Source organism: Onychostoma macrolepis, chromosome 12 (assembly GCF_012432095.1).
Source record: "Onychostoma macrolepis isolate SWU-2019 chromosome 12, ASM1243209v1, whole genome shotgun sequence".
Taxonomy (NCBI): Eukaryota; Metazoa; Chordata; class Actinopteri; order Cypriniformes; family Cyprinidae; genus Onychostoma; species Onychostoma macrolepis.
In genome coordinates, this window is record NC_081166.1 from 9,231,915 (window position 1) to 9,249,802 (window position 17,888).

General features: G+C 37.5%; 2 protein-coding genes across 3 annotated transcripts in view; one reads left to right on the forward strand and one right to left on the reverse strand.

Annotated features, from left to right (window-relative positions):
- slc16a3b (solute carrier family 16 member 3b) overlaps positions 1-3,420 on the forward strand; it is a 7,937-nt gene extending 4,517 nt beyond the window's left edge. For both annotated transcript variants that reach the window (XM_058794587.1, XM_058794588.1), the window contains exon 5: positions 97-3,420. In XM_058794587.1, the coding sequence (XP_058650570.1) occupies positions 97-485 (389 nt within the window). In that variant the 3' untranslated portion in view covers positions 486-3,420. The remainder of the gene's footprint in view (positions 1-96) is intronic.
- Positions 2,428-17,557, reverse strand: csnk1db (casein kinase 1, delta b). The gene is made up of 10 exons (XM_058794589.1): positions 17,009-17,557; positions 12,407-12,517; positions 12,107-12,255; positions 11,780-12,008; positions 9,655-9,825; positions 9,384-9,532; positions 7,745-7,913; positions 7,525-7,667; positions 5,509-5,579; positions 2,428-3,943 (listed from the first exon to the last, which is right to left on the reverse strand). Exons 1-9 carry the CDS (start codon positions 17,082-17,084, stop codon positions 5,547-5,549), a joined length of 1,230 nt encoding a protein of 409 aa, XP_058650572.1. The 5' UTR covers positions 17,085-17,557; the 3' UTR covers positions 2,428-3,943; positions 5,509-5,546.
- Between the last annotated feature and the right edge of the window lie 331 nt (positions 17,558-17,888).

A 17,888-nucleotide genomic window follows, 5' to 3' on the forward strand; every position in this document is an offset into this window, starting at 1 on the left:
TACCTACCAAAGAAAACCACATTCTCTTTGCAAATGGTCAAAAATTGGCCAATCCATGTGGGCAGTTTATCATACTTCTCTTGTTTTGTTTCACAGGTCGTCTTCTGGATGCTACAAAGAATTACATGTTCGTCTTCCTGCTGGCCGGGTGTGAGGTGGTCCTCGCAGCCCTTGTGCTTGCCATCTGCAACATGCTCTTCATCAAAAGGAATCCCCAACAGCCTGACCCTCCAGCCAAGATGGAGATGGCCATTACTGAGACCGAGATGGAGGAGCTCAACAAAGCACCAAAGGATGACCAAGACAACGGAGGTGGTGAAAATGGGAAGAAGCAAGCCATCGAACAGGAAGGACCGACAAAATCTGATGATAAAAAGATTGAAGAGCCTGAAAGCATAGGGTTGAACTCGATAGAGGTGGAGAACGCGTCCAAAAATGTGACTGAACCAAACGGTGTGGTTGTAGAACCTGAATCCTCTCTATGAAGATACTAGAATAGGTATGACAGAGCTTCCCTTGTAGGACTCACGGACGTGCGTTTGATGTTGTGGTGTATGCTTTTTGTATGCTTCAAGTGTGGTTGCAGAGGACCACTTTTAGACCTGCTCTGCAGTTCTGATTCAGCCATTTTTAGGCCGACCACTGCCTTGTATGCTAGCAGACATGTCAGGATATGTTCTCAAAAGGTTCTTGTTACAAAAATAGAATCGATTTATACTGTGGCACCAGATTTTTGGCCAGTAAACACTCCACATCAGAGCAGGTCACCAGCATTATACTGAATATTACCAGCTTGCTTCTTTGTGGCATTCAGTGTTTACTAATGTAGGTTTGTAGTATCTGTTGTCATCTACTGTAACATTTTAAACTGGTCCTGGGAGAGACAAATTGAAATGTATGACATACAAATGAGGATCTTAGTTAGTCTTTTTAAATTGGACCCATTCTTGAAGAATGTACGGAGTTCAGACATGCTTGTATTATGTTTCAAAGTACATATTATTGGAGGACAAAGCTCTGTTACATATTTTTATAGTGTTTGGTTTTTGCAATTTTGTTAATTTTAACTTTCTTGTATAGATTCAGTATTTATATTAAAGTGTTGATGTCAGTTGGCAGCTCCACTTTATATTTATTTGTATTTTAAATGTCAGTGTTTTCAGATCAACTGCATCAATCACGAGAGGGCCACAGTTTATACTTGTGATATGTTGGTTATGTAACATCTATTTTCAGTTCAATCAACATTTGACTTTTTTTTTTTTTTTTTGGAAAACCAAATGGTACTATAAGATTTATGAAAAATGCGGTGTGGATAAAACCCTTGAAAACTTTACCTCGTCTTGTTTTTTCACCAGCACTGTGTGAGTAGTAGACCCTCTTTTACTACGTTCTAAAGAAACTTGAGCTGTTTTTGGTTGTGCCTTAAGTCTTGTAGCCGTACAGAATTTGTGAATCATTTTAGAAATAAATATCCTTCCCTCTCCACTGGACCTTGACTCATCATTTTTTTTTTTTTAACTTCAAGCTTGATTCAGTTGCCCACTTTACTAGTATTCAACTATGCTTTAAGTTACTGAGTGAACTGATTTGCCCTGAAATTATGGTAGCTAGTAAAAAGGCAGTGAAAATTGTAAATGACCACAGTGTTTACTCCAAGACAGTAAGACATAGTCCAGATCCTATTAGCGCAGTATTTTCAGTTCAGTCCAGCTGGTGTCCTTCTGTAAATGCACCTTAAGCAGCGGCTCATCTGAAACAGTGAGGTAAACCAGCAAGGTGATCAATCCTGCTCTTAAATATCTACCCATGCTGTGGAGTTTAAATCTCGCTTTAATGAACTTAAACTTAATAAAAACTTGCTTTAATAAAATGAACAATGTTAAGCCAAGTAAGCTGAAACCGAAACATGGTTAAAGTACAAGATGTTTCTCAGACTTAAGCAGAGCAAAAAGACATAGTACATATATATACTGACACCCAAAGCAATTTTGGATGTTTCAGTGCAACTATGGTATTCGACGCATACAAGGCAAAAAATAGATTATAGATGCATGTGACAAGAGGAGCAAGAAAAATAGATGGTAGATTGTAGCTAGAAAGAAAAAGGCAGTAGGATGGGTTGAGCATAGAGTAAGATAAAGCTCAAAGCCTCCTGAAGAACACGATCATGAGAAATTCACAGTGACAAGAATAGTGGGTTACTATACTGCCTAAGGTATCAATGGCAGTAACTGCGATACTGGCATGAACTACAAAGCCCAGTGCTTTCTAGAAAACAGGACCTGTTTTCAAAAGTAATAAAATCTTAATGGTGGATAAGCAAAAATATGCACAATTTTAATTTTATGACGACAGCACAAAACAACTTGCCCCACTAATTATTTACGGATTAAAAAAAAAAAAAAAAATGCAACCACAAACAAGTACAAGTAATTCATTTATTTACACTGTTTAAAATACACAAATACGGTGGTAATACAAATTCTTACAGGATGACAAATTGGCATGACTTCCACAAAAGTATGTGGAGCCCATAGCAACCATGGGCTTCAAAATGGGGGAGAATCAGACGAAAACTTTTACCCAGGAAGTTGCCAATGTCCCCTACAGACGACAGGGGAACAAGATGACCAGACCAGCTTTGAAGGTGCATTAGAAAAGCCACATCAGTGCTGGAATATTTTGTAAAAGGGGAAATTATTATTTTTTTTAAATCACTAAACATCAGAGCAAGACTTTGATTTGTTTTCATTCTTTCAACCTTTGCAAAGACGATTGTTATCTCCAACAAATGATTTTTCACTTCCAAAACGCCATCTGAACCATCAGAACACAAACTTACAGAAAAGCATAAACAACCTTCTCAGAAGACGACACATGTAGCAGTTCTAAGTATGAGCTCCATGAGTCAAAACAACACCCTCAAGAGTCAAAGTTCAAGTTCAGAATGCTCGAAACCCCCAAAATCTGGCACTTCATTGTTGTGGCTTTATGAAAGAGTGGATAAAAATAACAGGTGATAAATTTCAGACTCAAACCATCTGCGGTCATTTCATAGTCTTTCTAAAGAGTTGCATGGAAACATTTACACGATTATTTTACAGTTATTTCACAGCTTAGAAACAGAAGAGACACAATAATGGGGGTGGCAGTATTGTACAGTTAAAGAGATCAATATAGCAGACAAACAGGCGAGGTTCACAGGGTCCCTCTGTGAGGACGTGTACGAGTGAAAACCACGCTGTGGAGTCAGTATGCCATGAGCGATGTATGCTGAGATTTTGGCCCCTTTGTGGTCAGTCCACTCTATACCACCAGCTTCACCTTGGGAAAGGAACCTCACCAGCTACAGAGGGTTATTAAAATGTATATTAAAAAATAAATACACTGAGTAAATAAAAAAAAAAAAAAAAAAAACTTTAAGTAAACCCATAACGCCATCAGACGGACTCGTCTGCTGCCCAGGTTAAAATACAAAAGAAAATTCAGTATACAAAGAAACAAAAAGACCCATTTAAACCACAGAGACGATACATTAGCCTCAATCGCAAGGATCCTGAACCAGAGAAAGTTGTGCAGCACTGAATGTGTAAGAGCGGAACTGTGAAGGAAGGACGCAGGAGATGACAATGGTGTGGCTGGCTGATCCAGTCTCTGATTGGTAAACCCACTGGTGTGAATTCGCAACAGGCTGTAGCTCTCGTCCACGAGAACATTTAAAGAGTGTGGGGGAGAAAATATGAGAAGAAGAAGAGGAGAGAGAGCCTGTAAGCAAAGAGGTCAGGTTGGTTCTACACCATTTTGGTTTGGTCAATAGAAGAAAGAGACTGATGCCCTATCTATTAGCTGATGGTGGAGAGCTGTCAATCAGCCGTGTGTAGTTAGGTTGCCCATCGTGCTCCATATTGCAAAGTGGAGGCTTCTGGGACATGGAGACAATCTGTAAACAGCAACAAGAGAAAGAGACCTAATAAATGACAACTGCCACAGACCAAAAGAGTCTTTTTAAAAGACTTTAAGAATGATGTATTTTATAACAGAATGAATCTCAAAAAACTGTCTGGGTCATATTTTAAGCCAAAATTAAGATATAAAAAATGGTTTTAATATTAGTAATCAAATGTGTGTGCATATTGGGTGGGCATTCTGTTTTTTGTTTGTGTTTTGTTTTTTATAAAATCAACACTTTAGCAAGGACACATTAAATTGATTAAAAGTGACAGTAAAGACTTCCACATCATTACAAAGGATTTATATTTTGAAAAAAACAAAAAACAAAAACAGTTTCCACTGTTTTTAACATTCAGAATAATTTTTTTTTCTTGAGCACCAAATTCTTTACCACATAACTTTAACAAATACAATTCTCAGTTTATACTACAATAAAGAAAATGAAACTTTCATACATTATAATAGATAATTGGTAACTGGGGAGGAGCATTTAAATGTCAATTAATGAAAAATCACAATGAAAAAGCACAATGCACGAAGAAAAGTCTTAAGGTCTCTGCACACAGAGTCTGAAATTTTCATATGCATTTTTTCGTATTTGTTGTCCTATAAATTTGTAACGCACAGAAACCTTGCACACTGAGTCCGATGCGTATTCATTTATCCGTTTTTTGCAAAAATTTTTTGCAAAACCGCACTAAATGGAGTCTTCAAGCAGTGAGGATGATTTTGTCGTCTTCTATCTGCTTTGAGAAAAAGAGGAAATATTGGGTCCATCCAATACTGACATATGGAGAGGATGGAGAGTTCCCCCTCAGGAGCAGCGGGATTATCCCGAGCGATTCAAAGTTTACTTGAGGATGTCAGTGGCTCAGTTTGATGCTTTGCTAGCGATACTAGAGCCAAATATTAAAAAGACGACCACTAATTTCTGTGAACTCAGTGTGCAAGGATGTTTACGGTGCTTTTTGCTGCGAGACGAAGTGGATGAACTTGACAACCGCCATGCTGGATTTTGCTGTTCACTTGCACCTCTCAAAATGCTTGCTACGGATGCGAAAAATGGGGGAAAAAAAAAAAAATCGAACCCGATCCAATTTTTTTTTTTATAATGGACGAAACTTTCGGAGGCAGTGTGTAAACGTGATTGACATAACGTGAGGTCGTATTTATTTCTTTACGTATTTTCGGACTGTGTGTGCAATGACCTTTAGTCTTAACATCTTAAAGATTGTGAAACTTGCTTTTATTTTGAAATGCACTAGAAAAATATATAATTCCATCTTTATAATTCCATCATCTATAATTCCAGGAAGAACCTTTAATATCCATGGAACACTTCCTCTGCATTTTTTTTTTGTACTAAAAGGCTCTCCAGATTATTAAAATGATCTTCACACTAAGAGAAAGTTTTTTTTTTTTTAAAGAACTATTTAGAGATGCAAAATCCCCTTTCAGAAGCTTTATTTTTATATATATGACTGTTCACATAAAATTCACCCAGTTGGTAGAAAACAAAGCAATGTGCAGTTAACACAAGCTAATCAAACTCACCTGGTGCACCTGCCTTCACACAAGGATGTGACGATCAACTACTTGCCGTGGTGATCGAAGGGAATGCTATTCTGGGGTGAAAAGAGAGAACATTACAGCCTTCCGCCCCCACAACACAATCACATGTGCACTGACACACTGCTGACACCAACTCATAATCATACAATGCCTACTGTCTGTCATATTGAAAAAAAAAATATGCTGCTGAAATGACTTTTCCCAGAAACACAAACGTTAGGTCAACAGGTTCCTAGAAAAGGCTTTTCAACTATTTAATAAGCAGATTGAATTTTAAGTTAAATGTCACCAGTCAGAAACTCTAATAGAGATCATGAGAATCAAAAGGTCAATTACAGCAAGCAATAAAAAATGTGCTAATATTTCATCAGGTATTTATTTTTGTAAACAATTTATGCGTGTAGAAATAAGTAGGGATGCTCCGAAATGAAAATTCTTGGCCGAAGCCGAACAAAATGAAACACTGGGCCGAAGACCGAACACGGTTTTTCGCATTTTGTCCCCCCATGTAGGCCTATTTTTCAATTTTTTTTCACCACTGCATAAATTAAATAGCCAAAATGTGCTTTTTACTGTTTTGTCCTGCTTTTCAAATAAAATAAAAAAATCAATTACAAAACAACAATTTAAAAATATTTACTTAACACTGAACATTTTTTAACATTCTATCAGACATTATACCAACAAAGCACAATTTAAATTAAAATTAATAAGTTGCTAAAATAATATTTTTTTGGCCATTTTTAAGACCCCCCTTCTTGAATAAGGCATGAGAATTCTTTTAAAACAGATCCCAAATTGAACACTATTGTGAATGCTATAATAAATGTATAGAGCGGTTGTAGGGTAATTATTATCATCATCTTATTTTTTTTTTTTACAGAACAATAGTAAAATTACAATACTAACATTTATGAATGTTGATCGAGTTGTTGCTTTTCTTAGACTTCATTTTGGCAGAAACCTGCAGACCCGTGCTTCTTTTTGTTGGCAACAGCATGCAGATATTTAAATGATTCTCATTACGAATTTGGGAAGATGTTTGTCGCACTTATCACATTGTCACGTGTCTTTATTAAAAAAAAAAAAAAAAAAGTTATTGAGCAAATGACGAGTAACAGTGTTTTAACGCAGATGTTCCTCGCGCTTTGGACTTTGAACCCTGGCGCCGCGAGCTTGTGCAGCACTGTTTGAATACATGCAATCCGTGCGCGTATTAGAAACCATAACATTCTGCAGTTTATTTACTAATCATTTGAGGCCATTTTGCGATTTCAATCATCATAGTAACCAGCATCAACCACCTCTTCCTCTTCTCATCGGAGACATGAGATGCAGCGCTAAGCATCTAACTGTCGTGCTTCATGCTTGGAATGATTCTCTGACAGTTTTAAATACTTTCACACTGCAGACGTGTTTGCTGCATTAGTGCGCGCCTCTATTGGCGCTTTTCCACTGCATAGTACGGCACGGTTCAGTATGGCTCACTTTTGGGGGGTTTTCCACTGGGTACAGCACCTGGTACGTTTTTTAGTACCACCTTGGCTGAGCTTTCAAGCGAACAGTACCGTTACCAAAACGTGACGTGTAAACTCTGCTGATCACTGATTGGCCGGAGAAAATCACTACTGCCTGCGTCATTGAACTTGTGGCACAAGACACAACAGACCCGCTAGATTTAAATCAGCAGCATAGCCAGTGAAGGATCGAACGCGACTGTTTTGAATGAGCGCACCTTTCTTTCAATAACCAAAAAATGGCTGTTTCGTTGTCTGCTGAGGAGGTACAGACGTTCCTCTCGTTGATAGCTGAAAAGTGCAATTCCTAGTGCAACTATTCAAAGCCAGAGGCGCTAAATTACTCGTTCTTCCAGAGTAAAATCTCTTTTATCCGTAAGTAAATATCAAAACAGCTCATTCAGATACAGACTGGCTACTTTTGTGATGCGATTTATTATTGCTCTGCTTAAGGCTTGGATGAGCAGGGTCTGCATTATACCTGTGATGTGGACATGCGGGAGGTGTCTTGTCGCCCCGTCAGGTCTGAGGATGACACGTTCACTGGAGCGCCACGATGAAGCCGCATGCTGACCTTCCGTTCGCGCTCCATGCCAGTGACTGGTCTCGGTGAGGATGTGTTTGCTGTGAGATCGTGAGAAGCATGAGTTGACTTCTTACAGTGTTTCAAGTACCTGAGAGGTAAGTGTCAGACTGTTTACCTGTGTGAGAGGTGGGGGTGAGGGGTGTGGGAGGAGCTCCGTCCTGTGTGGGGCGGGGTCTGCCTGAGGCTGCTGGGATCCCTCGAGCTGCAGGATTCCTGCTGTGCCTCATCCGCTCGTCTCGCTCTCTCCTCTCACGTTCCGCTTCCTCTGCTGTACGGTTGGCGCCCTGAGAAATGAGAAGTGCAACATAATGAAACACCGAAGCAAATTGTGACTTGACACAACTGATTCAAATACTCTAGTACATAGTAAAAGTGACCATAAAGACATTTATAGAAGTACAGCATTTGTTTGAAAAAAAAAAAAAAAAAAAAAAAAAAGCATCATGGTTACCAACAGAAATATTAAGCTTAAAATATTGTTTTCAACATTGATAAGAAATATTACTTCAGTTGCAAATCAACATACAATTATTTCTGAAGAATCATGTGACACTGAAAATACAGAGTACTGACTGCTTAAATTCAACTCTGCCATCACAGTAATAAATTACATTTTAAAATTAGTGCTATCACATGTTTAATTGCATCCAAAATATAAGTTTTTACATAATATACATGTATTCTGTGTATATTTATGTATGTATGTATGTATGTATATATATATATATATATATATATATATATATATATATATATATATATATATATATATATATATATATATATATATATATATATATATATATATATACACACACACACATATATATATATACATACACTTCAGAAGAATATGTTTATATATTAAATATATTTATAATAAATTATATGAATATAAATAGACATGTAAATATGTAAATGTTTTAAAAATATATACTGTATGTGTGTATTGATATACATAAAATATACACCGAACACATTATGCAACCAAAACATTTAAAAATTGTTTGTATGCGATTAATCATTTGACAGCACTATTTAAAACACATAAAAAATTTTTTTTAAAAGTTACTTTAAATTGTAATACTTTACAATATTACTGTTTTGACTTTATTAAATGCAGCAGGTGAGCATAAGAGATATCTTTCAAAATTATATTAAAAAATAAATAAAAAAAATCGTGCCAACCCCACACTTTAGAACGTTAGTGCATATCTATAATGCACATTTGGGTTCGAAATAAAGAATCATATACCAAAATCACAAAGCTCTTCATTTCTTCATTACTAAAACTACAATATAATGCCTTTATTCACAATTAGAAGTTATAATAACTGGAAAATCATGTGTAGATTCAATTCAGAATAGTCAAAAGTCTGATTATTGCAGTCAATGTAAGCAATCAAGTGAGTGACGAACACTAGAAATAGAGACGAATGATTTAAAAATGTTTGGATGATACTGATATGATATTTTGTTGCTTTGCCTGTGATCTTCATTTTGCCTGTTTCAATTATGGCTGCAAACAAATACTTTAATCCTATTAAGGATTACAAAAGTGGTTTTATGTGGTGTAATATTTAAAAACTCTGAAATGCAACCACCATCTACACACAAAATGTTGTACCGCAATAATCATACCCAATCAATGACAGTTTAAGTCTGAGATATCACTAATGAACAAACTACAACAAGCAACACAAGTTTTATTTATCACACTCTAAAGAAAGAAAACCATCCAGATATGTACTTACAAATTTGAGCATGTTCCAGTCAAACACGTAGTCATAGGAAAAGCCCTGTCTGTGGAACAGATTCCTGAAGAGTTGCCTCAAGTATGAATAGTCTGGCTTGTCATCAAATCGCAGTGATCGGCAAAAGTTGAGGTACGTAGCAAATTCAGCTGTGGGACAGAAAACAAACATAGGTTGCATATTACAATACAGGATTGTAGGCATTATTTCAAAGATAAAGTCTGATTAACATTTACAAAATGTTAGAAATTACACAAGGCCTTGAACATACATGGGTAGCCCTTGCAGAGAACTTCAATGGGGGTGGACATCTTCTTTTCACTGATACGCTCATACTTCTGTCTCTTGGTGGCGGCTTTCAGTCCTTGCCAAGGCAGCGAGCCCAAGTTGAAGTACATCAGCACATAACCAAGAGACTCCAGGTCATCCCGCCGAGACTGCTCTGTAGAGACACGTAGAATTATAGATGCTTGCATGGAGCATTAAAGGATGACTGCAACTATATGATTCATGAATAAGCATTTATATTGCTGCAAACACACATACACAAATCAATCTCTTCTGGGAAATGCTAAAAATATACATGCATCCACTTGAGCATGAGCACACACTGATGTCATACAGAGCCAGCAGAGAAATGGGAAAGAAAAATGAATCAAGAAAGCTCGTTAAATGATCGCTAACTACAGCCATCACTAGGGCTGGATGATAAATCGAATTTTAATTGTGATTGCGATTACTGCTTCTCTTTATTAATTAAGCATAATCATCTGTGATATTTGGCCTCTTGTTATTTATCTTGAAAGTATTTTTTTCGTCCTTTGGCATTTGCATTATCTTACATTTGTAACAAGCTTTCCACCTGCTTTCATGCTTGGGGTTTCCAGATATCAAAGCTTTTTGTTTAAATTAATACATCTTCTGTCCAGTGTAATACTTAATGTATGCAATCTCTCTGAGGAAGAAATACACTGGTGATCTGAAAACACCAGTAAACATTATGAGTTTAGTGAGCTCCACTATATATTCTTTTTATATTATATATATTCTTCACTATATATTCTCTATTCTATATATTGAGATATTCTGCTCAAATGAAAGTAATACAACCAGTCTGTGTTTCTTCACATGGCCATTTGTGCTATTTGCTACAACTAAATCTATCAAACTAATTAAATCTAAACATCTAAATCTAAATCTAAATAGCAACAATACAAAGACTTCTTTGTCGTTTTAATAAAAAAATATTAATAAAAAGTTGGAATTGTTGGAGTTAATGTTAGGGATCTCACATGTTTAGCTTTTGAAAGAAGCTTCTTGTTTTACCAGGTTTTATAATGTAGAGAAAGTGTGTTAATTTATATATGTTATGTTAGATACAATCACCCAGGAACCTAGATGAGGTAAATTAAATATGAGGTGATATTTGTACTTATGTAAAAGTGCTAAAATACTAAAGCTTCGTTCAGACTGTCAGCCCAAATCCGATTTTGTGCATATCCGGATGGAATCAGATTTGAATAACTGACTGTCCACACAGCATATCGCAACTGCTCATATCCGATTTGTGTGTCCATAAGCGCTCCTTCGTTTTTACTGAATGTGCATTGGTTTCTATGGTAATGCCGTTGCGTTATGACTACGCTAAAAACAACAGTAACAGCAACACAGATGTTGTCTTACCGTCGCGGTTGCGCTGTAGTATTTTGTCGTGTGAGGCAACAGCAGAAACGCAGGAAGCTTGAATGTGCGGCTTTATTCCGTGATGCTGTCTCCGCTACTTTTGTTTTTGTTTTTTTTGGTCTCCGCTACTTTCAAAACACAAAGAGGTATGCATACTAGCAGTATATTGTTTTTTTTCCGCTTGACTTGCACTTCGCAACGACACAAGCTTGTTTCTGCAAAGATGTTCAGCATGTTTTCTGCAAAAACGTCTGACGTGTTTACGTTTTACGTGGCGTGAGGATGTGAAAAAGCTACGCTAAATCCGATCTGACCGTTCAGACTGAAACGGATTTCTAGAAATGCGATTTGAATTGGATTCCAAACCACATAAGAATGTAGCTCGAAACGGATTTGCACAAATCGGATTTCATGTAGTTCGTTGCCGTTCAGACTATTTAAATATGATCGGATTTCAATCGGATTTGCACAAAAATCGGATTTGGGCTGACAGTCTGAACGAGGCTTAATTAAATGTATAAAAAAAAAAAAAAAAAAATCATATGACAATAACCATGATTAAACATTGGGCCAGAATAATCATAATAATCAGTTTAACAACAGTCGTGCATCCCTTGCCAGAGCAGCACTGTCTATGGCAAGAAATGTGTCATGTATATACACACATGCCACAGTCAAATTTACAAGCTAACAGGAAAGAATTTGTGTTTTACCAATGCCAAGATGTGTGTTGATGGATGCGTAACGCGCAGTGCCCGTCAGGTTCTTGTTCTCACGATAGGGAATGTGCTGGTGTGTTCGTGCGTCACGGTATTTCTTGGCCAGACCAAAGTCAATGATGTAGACCAGGTTGCCTTTCTTTCCCAAGCCCATCAGAAAGTTATCAGGCTTCACATCTCTGTGAATGAAGTTCTTGGAGTGGATGTACTCAATGCGGCTGATCTGAGGAACGCAAGGTTTACAAAAAATAAAAACATTAAAAGAAGTTGTACTTCTGCAGCAAACTATTTTTTACTCGTCAACATGATTTTGTATCATACCATCTGATCAGCCAAAAGCAGGACAGTCTTTAGGCTGAACTTCCTGGAGCAGAAATTGAAGAGATCCTCCAGACTGGGGCCGAGCAACTCCATCACCATCACATTATAATCTCCTTCTGCACCACACCACTTTATAGTAGGAATGCCAACTGCAAAGGGAGCACACAAAACACCTAAATACACAGCCTGGGAACCCAATAGATGCTTGTTGGCAAGTATGAATCACTTCCTTGATTACATTGATTTATTGAGCCCCTCAACCCCTTATTTACAGATGAATCAAAACCCTTTTCTCATTACCTCCACCCTGCATCATCTTGTAAATCTTGCTCTCGATGTGGAGCTGTGGGTGCTTTGTCTTCACACATTCCAGTTTGATGGCCACTTCCTCTCCAACTGAAATGTCTGTGCCTAGGGCAGAGCGAGAACCAGAGAAGGAACAGAGCCATTAAAAGTGTGAATGAGGTCAGAACACAGCCTGAATCGCCAACAAACTGACATGACTGTAGATCATAATTAATTGACCTTTATAATTTGTGCATACACTACTGTTCAAAAGTTTGATTAATTTAATGCATCCTTGCAGAACAAAAGCATTAATTTCAGCAAATTCAGTCATCATACAATGATCCAAACCTTTTTCCAAGACAGTCAATGCAAATTAATTATTTTTTAAGAATTATCTTATCTTTATCTTAAAGGACCTGACTGGTACAAAGCATCTTGGCTATTACAGGGCCCTATGATTCTCGCAATGTGGAAAACACGGACGAAAACTGTGAATTCAGTCATAAAAGGGAATTTATCAAATAACAGGGAATGTCTCAGAATTTGGCAAAATTCAAATGAATAAATCAAGAATAGGCCTGTACAATGAATCAAAACGCAATATGGACTAGTCTCTGTAAATATTAAACTGCAAGAATACTGCATGTTCCGTGTGTCTTTGTGTAAATGAACGGCACAGCTTTGTCCACTACATATACTCATGGTGCTTTCAGTGTCAGTCGTTGCTTTTTTCCCCATGCTCTAATCTAAACAGTAAACCTCTGTCGTGAAGAACTTTGTTTGCCAGAAAAAAGGAAAATAATTTTTCAAATTTCATTTGATTACATTTTAAAGATTAATAAAATAGTTCTAGTTTTAGGCATTAATTTGATTACCACCATTATGGTAATACATTATTATTCAATCATAAAATACAGAATCCAGAAAAACGTATTATGAACAGTTGATTATCCTTTTTTATTTAAACCATTAAAACAAAATCCAGAAAAAAGTTAAACTGCGAGAACAAAGTATTTGTTTAATAATTTTATAGGAACCTACTACATTGTTACTGACGGCAAAGGTGAACAAGATCTGAGAGCTGTAATGGAGATTCTAAGGGAATAATATATTGGAAATATAATTGGTTTAGATTTGGAATATATTGCACAAGTCATATATGAAATGAATTAGAGCCCCGACCGATATATCGTTTTGCCGATTTTATCGGCCAATATGAGCCTGTCGTAGATATATCGGTATCGGCGAATATGCCGCCGATATGATTTTTTTTTTTTACAGAACATAAAAAGCAGATAAAATGCTTGTAAATGGTGTAATTACGTAGTTTGTCCAGCAGAGCACACTCCATTGTTTGCTACTGGCGACCTGGATGAAACGCTTTAAAGCTTAAGTGTTCGGAATACCACTGAAACTTTGAACAGCCATAACTCCGTAACGGTGCGGCGGATCGGCACCAAATTCGGGGGAACCCTTCAGCTCGAGGAACCATCTTGAACGCCGAATCGAGTGTACGTCTCAAGGCCCCCTTTCGAATGAGACCACCCCCCGCGTCGATAGCCCCTGCGGTCCGGGAGTTACGGGCGGTTAAATTCGCAGTCCTGAGAGGTATATTATGATAAGGTATATTATGTCACACTTCTCTAGTAGGTTTCATCTGTGTGTGAAGACAGTAGCGCAAATCCATGAAAGAATGTTCCGAAGTGAAATAAACTTAAACGGAATAAAGTTAAATGGAATTGAATTGAAATAAAGTGTAATAAACTTCAACTTTACTGTTCTGTGCACTGATGTCAGACTCATTTTGGATAATAAAGTTTAATGTTAAATTGTTAAATGCCCTGCCTCCATTATATATCTTTGTCACGTCATTATAAGTGTTTGATCACCACATTTGAGTTATCACTGCAAAAAATGTGCTTATGTATATATATTCTGTTTATGTATATACTGTATTCTACTAATGGGAAAGTGTCCAAATTTTGACTTGTACTGTACTATAATATACACAATGGATATCGGCCGATATGTCGATACCGGTCTTTTTAAGCTCCCTTATATCGGTATCGGCCCCCGAAAACCCATATCGTTCAGGCTCTAATATGAATACTTTTAGAATGCTCTTTTTTTGTGGGAAAAATTTTTTACATAAAAAGTACTCTGGACATTCAGCAAAATCTTAATGTGTAACCAATTAGCAAAAAAATAAATAAATACCAGATTTGAAACTGAAACTGCTACCCACTGTTGTCTGAACAGAAACTCAAGGACTTGTTTTGCTGGTTTTGCTGATATTTAAAAAACAAACAAGCATAGGATAATGCTCATCTCAGCTGATAGCAAAGACACTCACGTCATGCAAATCAGGTCTACTCACAACTTAATCAGCAAATTAGACACATTTAGTCAAAGAGCGCAAACAGTCAGTACCCCATGATTACATTTAGATCAAACGAGAAAAACATTCAAATGGGGAGCAGGTCCAAGTCTATATCTGCCAATGAACAACATAAACAACATGGTTCTGCTGTAGCTACAGATCAGCTCTACTGCAATGATAAAGAAAACCAATAATACGGCAGTGTTATGCAAGAACTCACCGAAAAAAAAAAAGAAGAAAAAAAAAGAAAAGAAAAACCAGTGCCTATCCAACAGCTGACTCTTGATGGGCCCATATTGGGTATGGACATGAAACGCCATGTGCTCGAAACTGGCTTGAAAAATAGATGTCAAACGTCTGATAATAACTGCAGCTTGATAGCTAAATGAGATCTCCATTTTTGGTGTCGAAAGATGAAGGGAAGTTACAGAAGTGGCATCCTGTCCAAACCTACAAACATCACCACATCTTTAATCCAAATCAAACACTCCGAGGTTACATAAAAGCTGATGGAAAGGAGCCAGAATTGTAGAGGAGTGGGACAGTCCTGGGTGATTCACACACCTGAGGCCTCCCATGATGCCATGTGACGAAAATATTACGGAATCCTGAGAAAAAGGGAGAGGTGTTGCATTTACGCTGACTGTCGGATGATTTGTAAGGGCAGTAAGTGGTGTAATATGACGCCACGAGTCAACCCTGCTTGGGTTTGATCTTCTGAGTCTCTAATGCTAATGACATAGCTGATGATTTAAATGAATTTCACACAGAGTCATGCGCTGAAGACCTTCCAATAGCACTGCCTCAGAATCACACCTGACATTTAGGCATTAATCAAAAAGCATTTAATTATGTTGACGTAACAAAGAGTGGGTGTAGTTATGAAACACAACTGAGCAGATGGAGTTTACAATCTCACCACACCCACCAAGCCCTGTTCTCACACACAGACAGACTGAAACAATCCCATCTCAGCCAGAAAGCTTCGGGATAAAGGTCTCCCCACACTTTAACACTATGATGATCAAAGTCCCCTTGCCAACACTGCTTCTCTATCAAAATAAAAGCAAGCTGATTGCATTTGAGCCTGATGTTTGGAGGAGCTTTGATTAAATTAAACATTCTGTCCACAGGTTTCAATCCATGTGAGAGGAACCCTGTTAATGAGGAGTCCACAGCGAGAAGAATTAAGGCCAGCAGCTGCAAAACTTCCTTTAAAGCCTCCTGAATAAGAGATGAACGTCTCATCTTGCTCTGCACAAGTACATTTAATCACAGTCTTTGAGTCGAAAATGAAATGCTAAGGTGGTTAAGAGTACTAAAAGTAGTAACGCTAGACTCTGAAGTAATTAAAAAGCCTGTTATAAACTTGCTATGCCTATTAAGAGTATAAAAGAAAAACAATGACCTACTTTGGTGCTCTGTATTGCAATACAAAACAATGGCTCTCTATAGCCATCAATACAATCTCTAAATATCAACCATAGATACTCAAATCATCAACAACATCCTGGTGTGATACGGATGCTCTCAACCATGAAGGCCATCTAACATGTAAATAAAGAGTTCTTCTGGTTCCTGCCTGTGCTGCTTCATGACAGCTTCATCAATCAAAATTGTTTCCCCAAAAGGCATCATGACCCTGTGATCAGAGAAATAAGACTACATGAATCATGAGCCTGCAAAAGCATCAGCCAGGCTTGGTTGAATGTCCGTGATAGGGTGATTCAATATGCCAGGTTTGGCCTTTTGGGTGGTTCACGCTTTCAGTGAAACCTGTATGGACAGGTAAGATTCAGTCAAAGTTAAACACAAGGCAGGACCTGTTTTAAAACTCCTGTTCGCAGTTTCAGTGAAAGTACACCTCAATTTACAGCAAGTGTTGTATTATATCGTATGTCACTGACATCTGAGTCTAATGTCAGAAGTACATTTTTATGGTCACGTATGACCTCCTGGAGTGTTGTACCAAACGGGACGTAAAGTTTATATACTCTGCAACTTCTATAAACCACTTGTGGTCTGAAAAACGTTCTGGTCTTGGTTATAAAACATATATTCCATATAAACTGAGAAACGGACCTCATAAGCGGACTATAACGAGTCAATCTTTGGAAAAACGCCACTGACAGTTACAGCTGACAGATATATGAAACAATACAACTTGTTAGCCGTGTTATATTATTGACAGCTTTATGGCAAGAGTGTATACGTGTGTTTAAGTTTATTCTTACCGAGATAAATGTCTCCAAATGATCCACTTCCAATTTTTCGACCCAGTCTGTATCTGTTTCCAACTCGTAGCTCCATCGCTGTTTATTGGTGTCTCTCGAACGAGTCCCTGGTTTGTATTTCAGCTAATTTCTATAAAAACCAGATACAGCCGGCCTTCAAATTCGTGTTTGCGTTAATATTTTTACGCGTTATTTAACTGCTGCGATCCTATATATCTTTATGCGACCCCAACCCCCAATCCCTGAGGAGAATTCGGATTCTTCCGACGGAGTTCACTTTTCACCATTCCTTTTCTAATATATTAAAGTCCGAAATATCACAATATTGTGATCAGGCGAAAGCTTAGAGTCTGTAGATTATGCTCTTGTCGGTTTGGTCATCGTTATCCCCAAGGATAAAGAAGATGGAGGTGGATTTTAACAGCGGACCCCCGTCGCAGAGACTGTCACAGGCCCCGTATCTCCTGTGGTGAGCACGAACGAACGGAGCGCCGTGACGTCACTTCCCCTTGGCAACGCCTCGCTCGCTACAGTCACGTGGGACAAACGCTGGATGAGTTACATTAGGTCAGTCTCATTAACTGTCTCGGACACCAATTAATTTATTATATATTGGACATACGTTCGTCCCAGATAGATGTTATTCAGCGACGTGCATTAGCGAGCCGTTTTAACATGTATTCCTTAAAGTTACAATAACTAGTGTCTATTTTGTCACATTTACATTGGATAGATAGTAGCGTCCATTTATTAGTGTGTATTCCAGTCTTTCAACGTACATTTTAATGTTACTAAAGTTGTAGATAATATAAATACAAATAACTATTCGATTACTTGCTATTGGTTAAAAAGGATAATAAAACAAAATAATAGTAACATA

Bases quoted from the DNA above. Each gene is read 5' to 3' on its own strand.
- csnk1db (XM_058794589.1), bottom strand. From the start codon at position 17,084: ATGGAGCTACGAGTTGGAAACAGATACAGACTGGGTCGAAAAATTGGA. The intron at 12,009-12,106 runs GTATGATACAAA...TGCGTTCCTCAG, and splicing joins TGCTTTTGGCTGATCAGATG to ATCAGCCGCATTGAGTACAT. The intron at 9,826-11,779 runs GTAAAACACAAA...GTGTCTCTACAG, and splicing joins CAACACACATCTTGGCATTG to AGCAGTCTCGGCGGGATGAC.